The sequence below is a fragment of the Lontra canadensis genome, unplaced genomic scaffold (assembly GCF_010015895.1).
Source record: "Lontra canadensis isolate GAN:19392208 unplaced genomic scaffold, GSC_riverotter_1.0 scaffold7, whole genome shotgun sequence".
Lineage (NCBI taxonomy): Eukaryota > Metazoa > Chordata > Mammalia > Carnivora > Mustelidae > Lontra > Lontra canadensis.
In genome coordinates this window covers 28,252,328-28,274,397 of record NW_022631001.1, presented here as the reverse complement: position 1 = coordinate 28,274,397, position 22,070 = coordinate 28,252,328, and the positions used below count along the sequence as shown (strand labels likewise).

Sequence of the window (22,070 nt, the reverse complement as noted above, 5' to 3'; positions counted from 1 at the left end):
GAGACATTCCAACACTGTATGCTATCACTATATGTGGAATGTTCAAAAAGCTGAATAAGCAAAAATTAAAAATAAAAATTATGTGTAACAGGGGCTGAAGGACAAGAAAAGAGAGGAGTTATTTTATTAGTAGATAAATAAGTTCTGAAGATCTAAGGTACAGGATAGTGATGACAAACAAAAATCATGTATTAAAAACATCAAACTTACCAAGAGACTAGATCTTCATTTTTCCAACCATGAGAAGGAAAACATAGCAAAGCGATGTGATAGAGCGCTGGCTAACACTACAATGGAACTCAAAGTGCAATATGCAAATGTATCAAATCAAAAGGCCATACACCCTAGGCTTAGAAGATTTCATGTCACTTATCTTTCATATATATATAGGATCGAGAGGATGAAATATGCATTATCTGACTAAAGAATACTTTGCTAAAGTAAAGTAAATTTCTTATTTTTTATTCTCATAGTCTTGATGAGGAATAGAAGATGAAACAGCAACACCACTACTTGATTCTACAGACCAAATCATCATGCTCATACCCAATGGTTCCATCTTCATGCCCCCCATCCTGACACTCACTGGCATTCCTGGGCTGGAGTCAGTGCAGCATTGGATTGGGATTCCATTCTGTGTCATGTATTTCATGGCTGTGATTGGGAATTCCCTAATTTTGGGTATAATCAAATATGAGCACAGCCTCCGTAAGCCCATGTACATATTTTTGGCCATGCTGGGGGCCACGGACATTGCACTTAGCACCTGCATTCTTCCCAAAATGTTAGGCATCTTCTGGTTCCATTTGCCAGAGATTTCCTTTGAAGCCTGCCTTTTACAAATGTGGCTTATTCACTCATTCCAGGCAGTTGAATCAGGCATCCTACTGGCAATGGCCCTAGATCGATATGTGGCCATCTGTGACCCCCTGAGACATACCACCATCTTCTCCCAACAACTCTTGATTCACATTGCAGTTGCGGTGACACTCAGGGGTGCAATTCTTGGAGCACCATGCCTGGTGCTCATCAAATGTCGTCTTAAACTCTACCGAACCATAGTGATCTCCCACACTTATTGTGAGCACATGGCCATCGTGAAGCTGGCTGTTGAAGATGTCCGCATCAACAAGATATATGGTCTTTTTGTTGCCTTCAGTATCTTAGGGTTTGACATAATCTTCATCACCTTGTCTTACATTCAAATCTTTATCACTGTGTTTCAGTTGCCCCAGAAGGAGTCACGATTCAAGGCCTTTAATACCTGCATCGCACACATCTGTGTCTTCTTACAGTTCTACCTCCTTGCCTTCTTCTCCTTCTTCACACATAGGTTTGGTGCTCACATACCGCCGTATGTTCATATCCTCTTATCAAACCTGTACCTGTTAGTCCCTCCTTTCCTCAACCCTATAGTCTATGGCGTGAAGACCAAAGAAATTCGTGACCATATCCTGAAAATATTTTTCTCTAAAAAACCATCTTGATCATTACTGGCTCATTCTACAGATATTTTAATTTCATTTAATGTAGGAATATCAATGTGGTGAAAAGGTAATATCTTCCAGAAATATCTATGTCCACAATTGTTTAATTTTAGATGCTCATAATGAATGGGACATTCAAAAACTATTATATACCACAGAACAATGGTTTACTTTTTATATAAGGAAGAACTTATGGCCTTAATTCAAAAGTTTCTGTTATTCCTGTGTATTTTTCCTATTTGTTTAAATGTAGGGGTTCCTGTCTGGCTACAATTAGACCTACATAGAAACCAAATTACAGAAATTAGGATAATTCCAGTTTCTTCCAATGACCATGTCATACATCAATATTCTCAAAATGGTAATCTAACCCAAGCTCTAGTTCTGGCTATCTCAGTTTCTAATCTTTACTCTTTATCTTTATTTTGATACATTTGGAATCACTTACCTCTGTTTGTCTATACTATCTGAAATACTGATAAATATAAAAATGATGTAAAAGCAATGATAATGATATGAACAACACCAAGTAGATATGGATATAGACTATAAACAGTGATGATATGTATAGGAAAAATATACTAAAAATATTAATAGAAAAGTTAAGCCTATTCACTAATATGCCTTCATGTGCTATTTGAAGTTTATTGAAATAGTTCACATTTAATAAATCTACACATACATGAAGTATAATATTTGATAAATTTTGGTATCTACACACCTATGGATCCATCATAACAGTTAAGATAATGAACTGAAACACCACTCCTAAAAGTTTCCAATGCTCCTTTTTGACCAATTCCTATCAAACCTCCTTATACCCCTGGCTGGCCCCCAAAAACCTTCAATCTACTATCTGTCACTAGGGAGTAGTTTGTATTCTCAAGAATTTTACAAATTTGACTCATGCAATGTAAATCTTTTGTGGTCTCTTCTTTCATTCACTGACATGCTTTTTTTCAGGAATGAAAATGTGATCAGTACTTACACAGAAACAATCCTTCTATAGACACACATGTAAATGGTTTTATCTAATTTGAGTTTCACCCAAATGTGTAAGTTGAAGTTCCAGAAATGAATATATAGAAATCTAATTTCCCTAGTAACTGTCTATGCAAGTATCTTGAATATAAAACCTGTATCGTATTTATATTCAATTCCACAATACATGGGGCAATCCATGCCTGAGACTTCTTAGAACCTCTGTAAAAATGACTTTGGATAATGAACACCTCAGACATTTTCTTGCTATTGATCGGGGGTATTCCAAAGGAACCAGTCTGAAGGCTTGAGGTAATATGCAACATCAGTATAGAGAATATCTGCATAGAAAGGAGTTTATTCCCATATTAATAAGATAAACAAAGATGATGTCATGAATGATCATTATGGAATCCTGAAATAAAGTATGAGTGAAACACAAAACTGGCAGAGGAGAGACTGACTCTTAAAACAGTGATTTCAGATCTTCACTCTTTGCTGTTCCTCTACCCACGTCCCTTCAATGTCTGTCAGGATGCTTCAACAATAGCTATCTGGTTTAATTTTCTTCATTCAAGCTTCAAGTGAACCAATAAGATGCTTACTGAAAAGAAATGAACCCACAGAGAGAAACACAGGGATCTCCAACGTTGGATTTAGACATAGTCAGAGGAAGGAAAAAAAAAAAAAACAAGAAAACATACCAATACAGAAAATGGAGGGGATGATAGCGTTCAAATGGCAGAGGTGGAGGATATTTTTTGGGAAATAAAGTCTTGTTGAATAAAACAAATAAATCTGAGTCGTAACATTTTGGTGCTTAGTAAAATTCATGTGAACATGAAGTATATAAAGTAAGAAATGGCAAATACCATGATAGAAGGAAGAAAACACATTTGTGGATATTAGACAAGGAAAAAAGGTGTTTAAAAAGATAATAAACATTTAATTAATTCATTTGAATTCCGTATTAGGGGATTCAATATTTCAGGAAGTTGTGGCTACCATGGTGCATCCTGAGTACTTGATGACATTATCCCTCCAAGGGAAGAAAATGGCAAACATATGAATTTTTAGAGACTATAGCCAAAAATATAAAGAATGGAGATAACTGTGTGATATTTCTGAAAAAGAAATCAAAACTAATAGAATATGATGGTAGCATTGCTATGATTTGGACCTGTGTACAAATGTTGAATGAAGGTATGAGAGTGGGCATCCAGATCTTTCTCTCAATCTAATGGAGACTCTGGTTTTATAGTTTTAAGTATATTAGCTAGGTTTCTCAGGGATACATTACATCAGTTTAACAAGTTCTCCATTACTCCTATTTTTCTGATGGCTTTTAAATAAATGCATATTGAATATTTTCATATGTTTTTTTTTCTGTAGTTATTGAAATGATCACATAATATTTTTATTTTGATTACATGGTAAGTTACACTGATTGCCTTTCTATTCTATTATTTACCAAATATTTAATTGACACATATGATTATAAAAACAAAAATAGCATGCGTGTACTGAATTTAGAGGAAGACAGCTGTCTGTTGACCATTCAAAATCCAGCAGATGAGGAAAGGAGATAAAGGCTGAGGGAAGCCCAGCTCAACTCCCTAGAGCATCAGTTGGTGTGTTTCTGGCAAGGGAGAGTGGCAGCGAGCTCCAGAGGTCACTTAAGAAGTCAAATAAGAACATCTGTTGTAGGGTATCTGAGTGGCTGAGTAGGTAAAGCCTTTGATTCAGGTCATGATCCCAGGATCCTGGGATCCAACCACACATCAGGCTCCTTGCTCAACAGGGAGCCTGCTTCTCCACTGCCTGCCATCCTCAGGCTTTTGCTGTGCTCTGTCTCTCTCGCCGTGTGTGTGTGTGTCTGTGTGTGTGTGTGTGTGTGTGTGAAATAAATAAAAAATTAAATAAAATCTTTTTTAAAAAACGGAAAAAGAGTGTCTGCTGCATTATTCTCATTTTACCAGTGATGGACATGAAGCTCTGGAGAGTTACAATAAATATCCAGAAGCACAAACAGCCCAAGTTTCAGTCCTGACTGGGAAGGAGCAGAGCTATTTCCTTCCAAAAGTTGGCTCTGTCCCACCACGAGCTGTTGAAACGACCTCACAGCATTGTGGAATATATATTTTGCCTGTGGCATTGCGTTTCTCTCAGGTCACCAGTGGAATGTGCACACCCGCTAACACATTAACTGGTGCCATTAGCATTGGCATTTGACCAGGACTTGAGAATGCTGTACTTTAGTTATATCAAATCTACTTTTGCTATCCCTAGAGATGGTTTGTCAGACCACAATATCATCCTTCCTGTTCTCCTTGAAGAACAAACCACAGCTGGTCTACTGAGAGAACTTCCATGTGAAACACAAGGGCGTGGTCCAAGAGATTTTAATCCACACATGGATCCATCTGGTATTTTGCATGCCCTTTTTGTCTCCTTTCCAGGTCAGAGTGGTTCCATGCTGCAGATTCGGGAACATAGCAACTTTTCAAGGTATAAAGAAGAGCTGCCCGCAAAGTTATGCTGAATGCACAGTCACTGAAGAGCTGCTTCACTCCCACCTCTGAGGTCCCCTTTAACTGAGTGTTGCAACTAATTAGATGCAGAGTCCAGGGTAATAGGCAACCACATGGAACAGCTAATGGGTGGAGGTACATGTCTCTGTGGCATATGCTCTGTCTATGATGCAAGGAATGAGGGACTTACTCCAAAAGGCATGCTCTCTTAAGAGCAGGAAGAGATGGCCTTAAGTTAAAGGCAGACAAACAAACAGCATAGCCCAGTAATCAGACAGATGAACAAGAGGGCTGACTATGCAATAGGCTCCCTCCCACTTCCAAACTTCCCTCCCCATAACCTGCAAACATCCTCCTCCCTGGGATCATGGTACTGCATCTGGAAACCCTTTGAATCTCCATGGCATGGCCAAGAGTATATAAGTGAGATAAGTGAGAAGAGGCTCCCGTTTGTTTTATTTCCAATTTCCTCTCCTTAAAGCGCATAGATAAAGTTGGCCACTTTGCTCAGGCAAGACACGGAGTCCCACGCTATGCATTCCCCATTTTGTGTTCCATCCCTCCATTATATAAGTGAGAACGAGGAATCCCAATCTGTGGTAGTGTGAACACACTGTGCTGTTTGACCAAGAGAACCTACTTCAATGCTGCCAGCTCCTGGATGCACTAGATACATTTCAGGTCTCCTGGGAATTGAGTAAGACACTCCTCCTGAGAAATGGTGGCTGGTCCTCTGGCTCTAACCGTCCTTCTTTGCCACAGGGAGTAAAAAATGTCTCAAGATTTGCAAAAGCTTATCAAGTTTGGTCATCAGGGAAAATTATGTCCGAAAACACAGATATTCCACCGCTGGGACCAGCAAAGAGCAACCTTCTCCTGCTCCAGTCACTTCCCACCACTGCTTCCGGATACTAAGTAAGTGAGTAGCTGGGTAACTGGACATGAAATTCCTTGTGTTGAGGGATGAACACAAGTAGAGTCAGTGAATGTAGATTCCAGAAGCAAACTTACAAATCATAGAAAGGAAGAGTACAAATAACTTTTTGAAGTTTTAGGAGCTACAATTCAACAGCAGTCAAGATAGACTGGAGGATCTGCTTTAGAACATTGGGAGGTTAAGGAAGCTAGCAGCATGCCACCAGAGAAGGTGGGCAGAAGTGCAGCTGTTTTCCTTGAAGGAGAGCAGATCATGGGTAACTTGAATCTTGTGCTATTATAACTGAAGATGCGTAACTCAAAAAGGGGACAGTGCCTGCAGGGAATGTGTTTCTTCCGCAGGAGGAGGTCTTTCTGAGAGTGAGGGTTGCAGAGCAGACAGGCAGGGCAGGCTTGCAAGGGCCTCAGCACACAGACAGTGGGCTGCCAGGAATGCTGCTGTGGGTGGATGATGTGGGAGAATAATCTCCACGGTGTCCCAAATTTAAAATTTCTGAGTAGAAACTAGGGTTGTTGGGGTCCAGGGAGAAACCTCAGATTAATATTTGGAGGGTATGACTTGATCTATGGGCAAATGTTTCAAAATGCTTAAGAAAACACCACTTTGAAGACATATGGATCAGCTTCATTTAGAGTCAGACAGCTACTCACTAAGGGAATCTCTCTACGCTCACTTTAAAAAAATTACCCATGCATAATCTTGTCAGGACCTTAACAGAACTAGGGTTAGTTGCTGGTGTGCAGTTGTTGGGGAGTGTGAAGTGTACTCAGCAGCGACCTGTGTATTGTAATGAGAATTCTGTCTTGGAGGCTTCTCTTCCTGTCTCTGCTGACTCCCCAGGCACTTCCACCTGACCGTACCTATGTGTTTGGCAACTATCCTCCATGGAATCACCTGGATAATTCTCAAAGAGCCCCACTCCCTCACATTTTTCGTGTGTCAGCTTCTGTGGAAGATGAAAATTAGAACTTTCTAGTTCCTTCAGCGCTATGCAGCCCCAATGTCTACACCAGGATCATCTCTGCTAACCCTGGGCTCCCAATCTCATTCCATGACCTCCCCCCACATCACCTCAGCCTCTTCCTCATGTCCATTCCGGTTGAGATACCCACGGTTTCTCTTTTATACCAGGTACTCTTTAACCCTTTTGATTTTATTTAGTATTGTCAAACTGGCCTTCCTGTATGATATGTGCAAAAAAGAGCGTGAGATACTGTCCGTGGTTATCTAACAGAAGCATTTCTATTTGATACTTGTGTCTTGAATCAGAATTGCCATTCAGAATTATGCCCCTGCCATTACATGGAGTCAGAGTGCCGCAGCTATAGCATATTTGGAAATCTCTTGGTGATCAGGAAGTTCAAGGTGAGCAGAGTCATTAGGACCTCATTAATGTCTCAACCTAGAAAGGTAACTTCAATTGATTCTTTGTCAAAGAAGTGTTGGTATGTTCTACAGAAATAACCAGCTTTGGTAATCTGAAGTGAAAGGAGAATAAAAGGGAGAGAGAAAGCTAGAGAAAAGTCAGGCTCAGGGTACAGTGGATTTTCTTGTTTCATGCTTTGATGTTTCTCTGTCTACAGTATCATTCCAACTATTTATTTTTCTCTCTGATTTCCATGACCAGGTTGGAAGGAAGAGAAGATGGATTGGGGGAGGAGGGACACCACTACTCAGCAGTCTGATCATGCTGGCCTCATCATAGTCATGGTGTCCAAATACTCAATTGTCATGCAGTGGATATCTCTTAGTGTGGGTGGATGATTTGACCCACGTGCATACTTTGATCTTTCCTTTGACATTTCTGGACTCATTTAAAAAATGAAAAATAAGCTGATGAAGCTGGTTCTCCTACTTCTGTCATTCAGTAATTGTATGACTGGATAAGAATAAGATATATTAGAAAACATAGAATCACAGTTTGGCAATCTATACCCCATTGCTCTAAAAGGCCCTGAACTGCCATGCCTATTATAAATGGCACCGTGTTCATGCCCTCTGTGTTGACCTTCATTGGGATCCCTGGTCTGGAGACGATACAATGCTGGATAGGCATTCCATTCTGTGCTATGTACATCATTGCTTTGGCAGGAAATTCTCTGCTTTTGATCATCATCAAAACTGAACCCAGCCTCCATGAGCCTATGTATATCTTTCTGGCCATGCTGGGAGCTACAGACATTGCACTTAGTACCATCATTGTCCCTAAGATGCTTGGAATTTTTTGGTTCCACTTGCCAGAGATATATTTTGATGTTTGCCTCTTTCAGATGTGGCTCATCCACACATTTCAGGGTATCTAATCAGGCGTCCTGCTGGCTATGGCTCTGGACCGCTATGTAGCAATCTGTTATCCTCTGAGACATGCTACCATATTCACCCGACAACTAGTCACACACACTGCTGTTGGGGTGATACTGCGGCCTGCCATTCTGGTCATCCTATGCCTATTGCTCACAAAGTGTCGTCTGAAATTTTACAGAACCAAGTTAATATCCCACACCTACTGTGAACACATGGCCCTTGTGAAGCTTGCCACTGAAGATGTTTCCATCAACAAATTCTATGGTCTCCTTGGAGCCTTTATTGTTGGTGGCCTGGACTTCATTTTGATCAACCTCTCCTATGTACAAATATTTATCACTGTCTTCCACCTGCCCCAGAAAGAGGCACGTCTGAAGGCATTTAATAACTGCGTTCCTCACATATGTGTCTTCTTCCAGTTCTATCTCCTGGCTTTTTTTTCCTTTTTCACCCATAGGTCTGGATCATATATTCCATCATATATACACATCACCTTATCCAACCTTTACCTACTGGTTCCACCTTTCTTCAACCCCCTTGTCTATGGGGTGAAGACCAAACACATCCGAGATAAGGTAGTAAAAATGTTCTGTTCTAAAGACCAGGGCTGATATTTGATGGAAATACCTCCCCTTACAGATTTCATGGCTCATCTATTGGTCCTATGTGATGTGAAAGTCCAGTGAATACTTTGGAGTATCATCAGGCTTCATGAGTAAATTAATAAATACACAAATTATTATTATCAAATAATCCCACAGGATATTGACTTTAAGTTAAAAAGCAGTCAGAAGAATCAGAGGGAAATTAGAAGAGCAGATAAGATACTGAAATATTAAATTTTTGGCTATAAGAAAAGTCAGAACACATGACTTCCTTAGCCACCTGATGCTGTCCAGGGCAGAATAGACAAATTTGAGATCCTTTTTCAGACTGTAGAGGAACATAATACCTACACTGATTCTTTTATACTTAGAACACTAAAATCAACCTCCTTTATATAATATGCAAGTTCCACTACATTCTTTCTCCAACTATTCTAAAATCTTCTTTTTTTAAAACTCTTTTTATTTTTTTTTTAAATCTTCTTTAGTGTTTGCTTTGTACCTTAAAAATTTATCTCTGGAATATCGCTTTGTTAAATATAATCTGAACTTTGAAATAAATTTCTTATAAATATCTCCTTTGTCTCAAAGCCTATGACTACTAAGTAATTCATGTTTAATCAAATTGATTTAGCTCAAATCAGTTGACCTAAAATATGTTTGTTCTATCAAATCTGGAACTAAGACATATAATATTATGCTTATTTTTTGTTCTTAAGTGGTCATTTAATTTCTTCATTTGTAGAAAGATCAAGTTGAGAAAAGTTCTGGAGTTTGTTTTTTGGGTTTTTTTTTAGGGATATGTAAGTAATTTTTAGACTAATTGTAGACAATATTATTCTAAACCTTTTCTCAATCATTTTCCTGATTCAACCAACAATAACTCTTTCATCTAAGAAACCTAGATGGAAATTCTGGAGTCTAGGAATCGCACTACCTTACTTTTCCAAAGTATGTTTTTCTTTTTCATACAAAGCAAAGTACATTTTGTTATTCATTAAGATGATTATACACTAATGGTTACTTTTCATAGAGAAGCTGCATTTTGTAAGCCCATAATAAGTGAGGGCAAATAGTCAAATATTTGTTAAGAATATTTGATGCAAAAAGCAGATTTCAGTTTTGTAGGGAGAAAACCTTTGTGAAAGTTGATTACATGCATGAGTTCTGGAGTAAAAATGAGCTTGGTTCAAAACATTATTTTGCCACTTATGCACTACATGTGTTGGAATACGACTTATTGTCATCAATTCAGCAACTAAACTATCAACAAGGAAGAATAACAGGAGTTTCATTGGGTGAAAGACATAGAGACGGTGTGGTCGCGGTGTAACAAAATGAAAATGTTTATGTGAGGTCCTTCCCATGGGGTGTGGTAACTGGTGAGGACTCAAGAGGGCTTATCATGGTCATCATGGCCATCACCATCATCATTTTCATTGTGAAAACCCGTATTGCTCCTATTGTGCTTGAGCTGAAATGCTGCACCACTACTTTCCAGCTTATTCATATCACACTAAAGTTAATTTTACTTTTTTACTTTTTTTATTTTTAAAGATTTTTTTAAAATCTATTTGTCACAGAGAGCGAGAGAAAGAGAGAGAGAGAGAGGCAGAACAATCAGGTGGGGCATCAGAGAAAGGGAGAGGAAGAAACTGGTTCCCCACAGACCAGAAGGTGCTCAGTACAGGACTAGATCCCAGGCCTCCAGGATAATGACCTGAGCCTAAGGCAGGCGCTTAATCAACTGTCCCACCCAGGCACCCCAGTGTTGATTTTATTTATTTTTTAAAATTTTTATTTATTTTTTTAATTTCTTTTCAGTGTTCCAGAACTCATTGTTTATGTGCCACACCCAGTGCTCCATGCAATACTTGCCCTCCCTAATACTCACCACCAGGTGTTAATTTTAAAAACACAAATTAAAACGTTATGTATGACCCAGACTGTGGTCCTTTTCATTCACCTGTACTTGTTGATTGAAGTGTTATTATATCTCTATCTCTATCCATATTTACACAACCATGTGTGCATAGTCAAGTTTGTTAGTTTTAGGTGATTTTATATTTGTATGCTTTGATTCCTTCGCTTGTACTTTCAGCTTTTAATACAAGTGTGTGTGCAAGTGTTCCATTATGAATGTGGGTTACTCTATGTCTCCTGTTCCAGCTGCTGATTTCCTTCGTTTGTGTATTTTTAAGCTATGGGTAGTTAGACACTCCCTTTATTGGGCATGTGAAGATCTGAAGTTGAGGGATCTTTCTCACTGATTGATCTTTTCATCACTGTGGAACACTTCTCTGTCATCTCATATATTATGTAAAAATTGTTTTCAAGTGGCTTTAAATTTCTTGCTTTTTTAAAAATAGAAAATAAGCTGCTTATTGCATCTATAAACTGTTTCTTCTATTATGTATGCTAACATGTATGCATTTTTGCTAGCTGAACTGCTATTCAGCTTTTAAAATTTAGTACGGAATGTCCTTTCAACAAGTAACATTGATCATTTGTTTCTTTTGTTTTCTATACCCCATGTAAAGCTTTCACAGCTGGTATCTCATTACCCTCCCCCTCCATTTCTTCTTTATGCAACTGGTTCTTCCACACTGATCATGTGAAATATCTCTGCTCATGACCTGGATAACACATGACACATTTTAATGATAAATGTATATTGAATGTAAGAATGAAAGCATAAACACACATTACTTCTTTTAACCAAACTTGCATGATTAATAAGAGTAATTCTCAAAATAGCATTATATTCCTATTTTCCAGTTGCAAGAACAAGCAGACAAAGAGGTGTTCCAAATTCAAATAACTTAATGACATCATATTTCATTAACATACTTTATTAACTAAATCAAATAATTTAATAATATCATATTTTATTGATAGCAATAGCTCTATATCCTGATTTTAAGTTAAAAAACATCAATAATTAAGGTCATGTATTTATTCCACAAAAGCTCTAACGGTGTACCATACTAAGTAAATTTATAGATTAAAATCTCTTATCCACAGAGCAAATATATGAAGATAGAGATATGGAAAGGAAAACATGGAGAAACCAAGTATAAAGCCCCCAATACAGATTTAAACAGTGGCAGAATCTGGATTCAATTTAGACAATTCAATTCGAACATCCTTTTTAACCAACCATATCATGAGTGGTCTCATACCTGAAAACTAATTCCTTTAACTTGAAATGTGCAAGATATCAGGCAATTGTATAAACTTTGAGACTCAGTGAAAGAAGGATCGCAAGAATGTTTATTTTCATAGATCTCATGGCATTGGAGCATGTCTACTTTTACATGTGCTTTACGTGATCTCCAAGTGAGTACAGCAGAAAACGAACTGAACTCATCAAAATATAATTTATGTATATGAATTTGTCTGCCTTTACTTTGTAGGGGAAGAGAAAAGAAGAGAGCTAATTGCCAGTTTCAGTAATGATTTCTGAGACATTAGATGCATATGAACTGTAGAGGGCATGATCCTGAGCTCCCAGGTCCCTGGGGGCTTGGGCTAGTGGCAATGAAATCTCTCAGTCCATGTTCAGACCTCCTCCGTCTCCACATTCACTGGGGAATATTTTAATTGGTAGTTAGCAGCTTTCTTCTACATTTCAAGCTCAATAAATTTATGCTGCTGCTTCAGCGTGATACAGATCTTGCTGTGAGTGTTGTTGGAGGATGAATCCACCAACATGATCTCGGATGGACTTACGGGATAGGGTCAGATTTGTTTTGCAGGGACAGAAGAAAAGCAGGAAAGGCTGTCACAGAGATGTCAGTATATTGGATATGGTTCCAGCAGCAAATGGATCAGAGTTCATGATGTTGATGAGGACTGTTACTGACGGTGCAGGCAGAAGAAGAGGTGCTGCTCAGCACAAGATATAAGGGAGTAAGACTAGAATCTCAGGAAAGGGAAAGGTGGATGAGATGAAAGCTATGAGGGATAGTGTTATGAAGACAGATGTCTTCAGAACTGGTTCCCAACAACAAATGGTGAGGAAGTCTCACTATCCCCAGTTCACCCTATACTGTTTCTCTACCAGCTTTTCCAAGGATAGCCACTCCATCCCACCTGCCCTGCGCTCTCTCACATTCTCTCCTACTTGCCTTCCTACCATCGGTACCTGTCAGATAATGCTCCCAGGGCAGCTCCTTTCTCTTGAATAAGTCAGACAATGGGATTGTTACTAAAGGATTCCTATTCTAGTTCTGATTAATGTAGAAAGAAAGAGTTAATGAAACAATCCATGATCTATAAAGCTGTAGAATTGAACACTGAGGAGCAAAGCTTTGAAAATCAAGGATTTGGTTGACTAACTGGTCTCTTCTAAATATATATTTGCTGACACAAACTCTCTTCATAGAATGGCCCTTGTTGACTGGGTTCCTTCGTTGGAGATTCAGCCACAAAAACCACAGCTCTAGCTACATTACTGGCATATTTGGTGACATTCAGCATATGATTAGATGATCTTGAGCTTGCTAAAGCAAGCTTCAATGCTAATACTAAAGCAATAGTGTTGAAGAGGCTGGGAAAGCATGAAATAACTGAACACTTTATTTTATAGTCTACTAATTTCTCTCTTTACAGCTTGATAATTTCTTGATTCAAGATATGTAATTTTTAAAAGTTATGATTTTGATCAAAGAATGACATTCTGTAATGACTAAGACCTCACATTTTTAGAAATTCAGTCATTGGTAAATAAAGAGGTCATTAAAATTCTCAGGAAGCCTGGGTGGATAAGTCAGTTAAGTGTCTGCCTTTGGCTTAGGTTGTGATCCCAGGGTCCTGGGATCGAGTTCCGCCTGGGGAACCTTGCTCAGTGAGGAACCTCCTTCTCCCTCTGCCTGCCACTTCTCCTGTTTGTGCTCTCCTTTTCTCTTTCTCTCACTGACAAATAAAGAAATAAAATCTTTAAAAAACCACTCTCAATTGCTCTATAGCCCTCTCCTGAATTGCTTCTGGTATCCCAAGGTTTGCCCTGTCTTGCATTTCTACTTTCTTCATTCGACTCTGGATGAGGACTCTATCCTTTCCCCCATTTATTTTCTACATATCTATGTCCTTCTATTTTGGATTCCTCATAATTCCTATAAATTTACAACTTCTCACTTGATAAACTTTATCAACCATTGCAGTAAAACCTATTCAACTTCATTTCTAACACTGTTCCATTTAAAAATTAAACTTCTGTTTCTGGTTATCTATAGAGCACTTGTGGAATAAGGAGCTACCTCTGAAAATGTGTACTCTGTAGTCCATATTTTATTTCTCACAGGCGATTATTTCTATTTAGTAAAATCCTTAGAAGCTTTAAAGAAATGTATCTATTAGGGGGACAAGATGGTGGGGAAGTAGGAGGAGGCGCCTTTTCAACCTGTACCCTAAAGTGAGCTGATTACCTACCAAAGAACTCTGATCACCCATGAAATCAGCCTGAGATCAGAATTATACACATCTGGATCTCTACAGGGGCAGAAGATGCCAGTGGGCAGGTAAAGCGGAGTGGGAAAGGCGGACTGATATCGGAAGATAAACAAAAGGGGGAGGGAGCCACCAGAGGTGACCAGCAGGAAAGTAATACCCCTAATACGAGCAAGAGTGCTCTGCGTCTGTGTACCAGCATTAACTTGGAAACTGGTTGAAAGCACTCCAAAAGAGCAAAGGATCGCGGGGGAAAATTGTGGGAATCAGGGCGGCTAGGGACAGGGGCTAAAGTTCCCGGTCCCAGGACAGCCTCCCCTGGCACTGAGCCAGAGAGTGTGCGGTGGAGAAACCAGGTCTTGGTCCCTGAGCCACCAGATTGTGTGGGTTCTGGCCCCTGTGAGGGGATGGGAGCCACGCCGGATGGCAGAACGTGAGAGCCCTGCTACAGAGCCTGAGATGCGCGCACCCCTCATCCTCCCCTGAGAGAGGTACAAAGGCCCCATTGGCGCTCTTTGACACGTGCCATTGTTTCAGAGCCTAAGACACGTGCCCCACACTCTCCCCTGACAGAGGTGCGTGAAGGCCCAGCCTGGTGCTTTCGGACCTGCGCCCCATTCTCAGAGCCTGAGATGCGCGTGCAACCCACAGCCTCCCCTGAGAGAGGTGCGTGCAAGCCTGGCACTCTTAGACCCAGAAAGACCAGGCACTCCCAGGCTGGGCCGGTGGGAAAATCTCAGTGTGTAATCGCTGCTTGGAACCTCTCTGGTGGCCTGGAGCTGCCCAAACAGCTGCCGCTGCTTTGGTTTTGGGTACAAGCAGAAGATCCTGCGTCTCCAGGTACCGCGACTCAGAATCTGCTCTGCCAGCGGCCAAGGGGGGATTTATATGGGCTCTGCAACACCCACAGAAGAACAGACTGAGGCTTTTCTCTGAGAGGGAGGTCAGGGTGCAGTTTGATTTCCTCTAAACTGACAAAAACCATCAAAAGCGGTCAAGGCGAGAGGGGAAAAAAAAAAAAAGGTGAACAAACATAAAAACCTCCAGAGAACAAAAGCCTGAAAAAACCGGTTTCCTCAGAGCCCACCCCCTTGAGGGGGGACTGGAGGACTTAATTCAGGGAACATCGTTGACTGAAAACCCACATGGCAGGCCCCTCCCCCAGAAAACCAACCAGGAAAGAAAAAAAAAAAAAAAAAAGACTACAAGAGAACCACCACCACTACTTCATAGGGCAACTTTTATTTTTAATTTGTTCCCACTATTCTGGCTCATTTTTTTAATATAGATAATTTTTTAACCTATTTACCATCACAGCGAGCTGTCCAGTACAACAAATTCCATAATAACCTTCTAACCTGAACTTTTTGATATATACAACTGCGTATTTCTTTTGCATTTCTATTTTTTTTTATTTTTTTTAATTTTAGTTTAGTTTATTCCTTTTTTATTTTTATTTTCTAATATACATATAGAGTTAAACTTGAAAGTAATCCCCTTTCCCCAATCAATACTACCCCTATAGGTAAACCAATTTTTAATCCCCCTTTAGCCTAGGAAAGTTGAGTCCTTTAACAAAGATATCAAGATACATCCAGGAAGAATCAAAACAACCTTCCTCGCCCACAAGGAGAAATTATTACCACTCTCCCAACTTTTTCTTCCACCAGTGTTTCTGTGTTTTTGTGTTTGTCCTGATAGTATATAAATCTTATACTTGGGGTTCTTTTCGACAAGGTTCTTCCTTTATTTCATATTTTTTTTTTTCTCTTATTATATACTTTTATCAGTCTTTTTGTTTGTCTGTTTTTGTTTGTATACCTCATAAATCTTACCTTGGGGCCCATTTGGGCTGAACCTTCTCTTTCATCTTCCCTTTCTTTCCTGTCTCTCTCTCCCTCTCTCTCTCTCTCTCTCTTTTTTTTTCTTTTTCTTTTCTTTCTTCTCTCATTTGGGTGGGGAATCCTGATTGCTCAGAAGTGTTCCAGGGTGCACCTTGACTGCACCACGGTCGATACAACCAGCTACATCTATTCAGTCATCTCTCACCAAAATGACTAGGAGGAAGAATGCCCAACAGAAGAAAAATACAGAGGATAGACCTTCTGCAACAGAGCTAACGGCTATCAACATAGACAATATGTAGGAAAGAGAATTCAGGCTAACAATTATCCAGGCAATAGCTAGGTTAGAGAAAGCCATGGATGACCAAATGGAATTGATTAGGGCAGAGCTGAAAGCGACCAGACAGGAAGTTCACAATGTTAGGACAGAGCTAAAAGCTACCAGGGCTGAGGTTCACAATGCTCTCAATGAGTTCCAATCTAATCTAAATTCTCTCAAAGCTAAGGTAACTGAGACAGAAGATAGAATTAGTGATCTGGAGGACAAACAGATAGAGAGAAAGGATCAAGAGGAAGCCTGGAACAAACAGCTTAGAAACCAGGAAAACAGAATCAGGGAAATAAATGACGCCATGAAACGTTCCAACATCAGAATTATTGGAATCCCTGAAGGGGAGGAGAAAGAAAGAAATCTAGAAGATATAGTGGAACAAGTTCTTCATGAAAATTTTCCCAACCTCACGAATGGAACCAGCGTTCATGTACTAGAGGCCGAACGGTCTCCACCCAAGATTATAGATTCCAGAAAAACATCAAGGCACCTGATAGTCAAATTGAGGAATCATAATTGTAGGTATAATCTCTTGAAAGCCGCTAGGACAAAGAGGCTCCTTACTTACAGAGGAAAGCCCATCAGAATAACGTCAGACCTTTCTACAGAGACCTGGCAAGCCAGAAAGGGCTGGCAAGATATATTCAGGGCACTAAATGAGAAGAAAATGCTGCCAAGAATACTTTATCCAGCAAGACTGACATTGAAATGGATGGAGAGATAAACAGTTTCCAAGACCGGCAAGGCTTAAAAGACCATGCAACCACCAAGCCAACACTGCAGGAAATATTAAGGGGGGTTCTATAAAAGAGGAAAAATCCTAAGAATAGCATTGAACAGAAATATAGAGACAATTTACAGAAAGAAAGACTTCAAAGGTAACACGATATCAATAAAAACGTATCTATCAATAATCACTCTCAAAGTGAATGGCCTAAATGCACCCACAAAATGGCACAGGGTTGCAGATTGGATAAAACGACAGGACCCATCCATATGTTGTCTACAAGAGACCCATTTTGAACCTAAAGATACACCCAGACTGAAAGTGAAGGGATGGAGAAGCATCTTTCATGCCAATGGGCCTCAAAAGAAGGCTAGGGTAGCAATTCTCATATCAGATAAATTAGATTTTAAACTAAAGACTGTAGTCAGAGATACAGAAGGACACTACATAATTCTTAAAGGGACTATCCACCAAGATGATCTAACAATTGTAAATATCTACGCCCCCAATATGGGAGCAGCCAATTACATAAGAAAACTGTTAATCAAGATAAAGAGTTATATTGATAGGAATACATTAATAGTAGGAGATCTTAACACACCTCTCTCAGAAATAGATCATCAAAGCAGAAAATCAATAAAGAAACAAGAGCATTGAATGACACATTGGACCAGATGGACCTCATAGATATATACAGAACATTCCACCCTAAAACAACAGAATACTCATTCTTCTCAAGTGCACACGAACCTTCTCCAGAATAGACTATATACTGGGTCACAAATCCGGACTCAACCGATACCAAAAGACTGAGATTATTCCCTGCATATTCTCAGATCACAATGCTTTGAAACTGGAGCTCAATCACAAGGAGAAGTTCAGAAGGAACTCTAACTCCTGGAAGCTAAAGACCACCTTGCTTAAGAATGCTTGGATCAACCAGGAGATCAAGGAAGAACTGAAACGATTCATGGAAACCAATGAGAATGAAGACACTTCGGTCCAAAACCTATGGGATACAGCAAAGACTGTCCTAAGGGGGAAATACATAGCCATCCAAGCCTCCTTCAAAAAAATTGAAAAATCCAGAACACACTAGCTGTCTCTACACCTTAAAGAACTGGAGAATCAACAACAAATCAAACTCCACACATAAGAAGGGAAATAATCAAGATTAGAGCTGAGATCAATGAGGTAGAAACCAGAGATACAGTAGAACATATCAATGAAACTAGAAGCTGGTTTTTTGAAAGAATCAATAAGATCGATAAACCATTGGCCACACTAATCCAAAAGAAAAGAGAGAAAGCCCAAATTCCTAAAATTATGAATGAAGAGGGAGAGATCACAACTAACACCAAGGAAGTAGAAACAATCATCAGAAGTTATTATCAACAGTTATATGCCAATAAGCTAAGCAATCTAGATGAAATGGATGCATTCCTGGAAAATTATAAACTCCCAAAATTGAACCAGGAAGAAACCAACAACCTAAACAGACTGATATCTAGTAACGAGATTGAAGCAGTGATCAAAAACCTCCCAAAAAACAAGAGCCCAGGACCTGACGGATTCCCTTGGGAATTCTACCAAACTTTCAAAGAAGAAAAAACACCTATTCTCCTGAAGCTGTTTCAAAAAATTGAAGCAGAAGGAAAACTTCCAGACTCTTTCTATGAAGCCAGCATTACCCTGATCCCCAAACCAGGCAAAGGCCCTACCAGAAAGGAGAATTTCAGACCAATATCACTGATGAATATGGATGCTAAGATTCTCAACAAGATCCTAGCAAACAGGATCCAACAGCACATTAAAAAGATTATCCACCATGACAAGGTGGGATTCATTCCTGGGCTACAAGGATGGTTCAACATTTGCAAATCAATCAATGTGATAGAACAAATTAATAAGAAAAGAGAGAAGAACTACATGGTCTTCTCAATTGATGCAGAAAAAGCATTTGACAAAATCCAGAATCTGTTCCTGATTAAAACTCTTCAAAGTATAGGGATAGAGGGAACATTCCTGAACTTCATCAAATCTATCTATGAAAGACCCACAGCAAATATCATCCTCAATGGGATAAAGCTTGCAGCCTTCCTGTTGAGATCAGGAACACGACAAGGATGCCCACTCTCACCACTCTTGTTCAACATAGTATTAGAAGTCTTAGCAACAGCAATCAGACAACAAAGAGAAATAAAAGGTATCCAAATTGGCAATGAAGAAGTCAAACTCTCTCTCTTCACAGATGACATGATTCTTTATATGGAAAACCCAAAAGAATCCACCCCCAAACTACTAGAACTCATACAGCAATTCAGTAACGTGGCAGGATACAAAGTCAATGTATAGAAATCAGTGGCTTTCTTATACACTAACAATGAAAATACAGAAAGGGAAATTAGAGAATCGATTCCATTTACTATAGCACCAAGAACCATAAGATAGCTGGGAATAAACCTAACCAAAGAGGTAAAGGATCTGTACTCAAGGAACTACAGAACACTCATGAAAGAAATTGAAGAAGACACAAAAAGATGGAGGACCATTCCATGCTCTTGGATCGGAAGAATAAACATTGTTAAAATGTCTATACTGCCTAGAGCAATCTATACTTTTAATGCCATTCCAATCAAAATTTCACCGGTATTCTTCAAAGAGCTGGAGCAAATAATCCAAAAATTTGTATGGAACCAGAAGAGACCCCGAATAGCTAAGGAAATGCTGAAAAACAAAAATAAAACTGGAGGCATCACATTACCTGATTTCAAGCTTTACTACAAAGCTGTGATCACCAACACAGCATGGTACTGGCATAAAAACAGACACATAGACCAGTGGGACAGAGTAGAGAGCCCAGATATGGACCCTCAACTCTATGGTCAGTTAATCTTCGAGAAAACAGGAAAAAATATACAGTGGAAAAAAGACAGTCTCTTCAAGAAATGGTGCTGGGAAAACTGGGCAGCTATATGTAGAAGAATGAAACTCGACCATTCTCTTACACCGTACACAAAGATAAACTCAAAATGAATAAAAGACCTCAACGTGAGACAGGAATCCAACAGAATCCTAGAGGAGAACATAGGCAGTAATCTCTTCGATATCAGCCACAGCAACTTCTTTCAAGATATGTCTCCAAAGGCAAAGGAAACAAAAGCCAAAATAAACTTTTGGGACTTCATCAAAATCAAAAGCTTCTGCACAGCAAAGGAAACAGTCAAGAAAACAGGCAATCCACGGAATGGGAGAAGATATTTGCAAATGACAGTACAGACAAAAGATTGATATCCAGGATCTATAAAGTACTCCTCAAACTCAACACTCACAAAACAGATAATCATATCAAAAAATGGGCAGAAGATATGAACAGACACTTCTCCAATGAAGACATACAAATGGCTATCAGACTCATGAAAAAATGTTCATCATCACTAGCCATCAGGGAGATTCAAATTAAAACCACATTGAGATACCACCTTACACCAGTTAGAATGGCCAAAATTAGCAAGACAGGAAACAACATGTGTTGGAGGGGATGTGGAGAAAGGGGAACCCTCTTACACTGTTGGTGGGAATGCAAGTTGGTGCAGCCTCTTTGGAGAACAGTGTGGAGATTCCTCAAGAAATTAAAAATAGAGCTTCCCTATGACCCTGCAATTGCACTACTGGGTATCTACCCCAAAGATACAGATGTACTGAAAAGAAGGGCCATCTGTACCCCAATGTTTATAGCAGCAATGGCCACGGTCGCCAAACTGTGGATAGAACCCAGATGACCTGCAACGGATGAATGGATAAGGAAGATGTGGTCCATATACACTATGGAGAATTATGCCTCCATCAGAAAGGATGAATACCCAAGTTTTGTAGCAACATGGACGGGACTGGAAGAGATTATGCTGAGTGAAATAAGTCAAGGAGAGAGGGTCAATTATCATATGGTTTCACTTATTTGTGGAGCATAACAAATAGCATGGAGGACATGGGGAGTTAGGAGAAGGGAGTTGGGGGAAATTGTAAGGGGAGGTGAACAATGAGAGACTATGGACTCTGAAAAACAATCTGAAGGGTTTGAAGAGGTGGGGGGGTGGGAGGTTGGGGGAACCAGATGGTGGGTATTAGAGGGGGCATGGATTGCATGGAGCACTGGGTGTGGTACAAAAACAATGAAAACTGTTATGCTGAAAATAAATTTTAAAAAATGATTAAAAAAAAAGAAAGAAATGTATCTATTACCAAATAAGGAGTCCCATTGTTTCCAAAATATCTTATTTCTCTGTAGCTCTAATGGGTTTTAACTAAACCATATCTAAGAGTAATTCTCTCTGACTTTCAATAGCTTTATGATTCTGGGATGTTCAAACACTTTGGGTGTTTCCCAAAAGTATCTTGTGACTCATTCATTATGTTAAAAATAATATTATATTCTCTAGACAAAGAGTAGTTTACTACTCTTTTACTATTTACTACTTTTTACTGTAGTTCAGAATGTGCTGAACTCACCTCAGCCTCCATATTCTAATTGAAGAGTATTCTTCTTGTTTTCTCTGAAAATATTTTATTTATATTAAGCCCATCACTGTTACCCTGATGGACAGTTGAAACTCTGATGTATGTAATTTGCTCCTTTTACTGGGGTAACAGCCTTGGGTATGGCTGTATACAGTCTGCCAACATGACATCACTGAATGCGCAGCTTGGAGTAGATATCCACAACCAGTTCTCCTAAGCCCCTGTGTGCTCACCCGACACACCGCACAGCCCATCCTACACCACTGGTTTTTCTAGGATGAATGTAATTTTATGGCAGTTTATGACAAGATGGGAGTCAGAGATCCTTTCTTTTTCTTTTCCTTTTTTTTTTAA

At 39.4% G+C, this 22,070-nt stretch overlaps 1 protein-coding gene and 1 pseudogene across 1 annotated transcript; both read left to right on the top strand.

Annotated features, from left to right (window-relative positions):
• The first annotated feature begins 536 nt into the window (after positions 1-536).
• Positions 537-1,487, top strand: LOC116865351 (olfactory receptor 52A5-like). The gene has a single exon (XM_032853622.1). It carries the CDS (start codon positions 537-539, stop codon positions 1,485-1,487), a length of 951 nt encoding a protein of 316 aa, XP_032709513.1.
• A 6,413-nt stretch (positions 1,488-7,900) lies between these two features.
• On the top strand, positions 7,901-8,851 carry LOC116864884 (annotated as a pseudogene).
• The last annotated feature ends 13,219 nt before the right edge of the window (positions 8,852-22,070 follow it).

Excerpts from the sequence above, each read along its gene's own strand:
- LOC116865351 (XM_032853622.1), top strand. The coding sequence starts at position 537 with ATGCTCATACCCAATGGTTCCATCTTCATGCCCCCCATCCTGACACTC.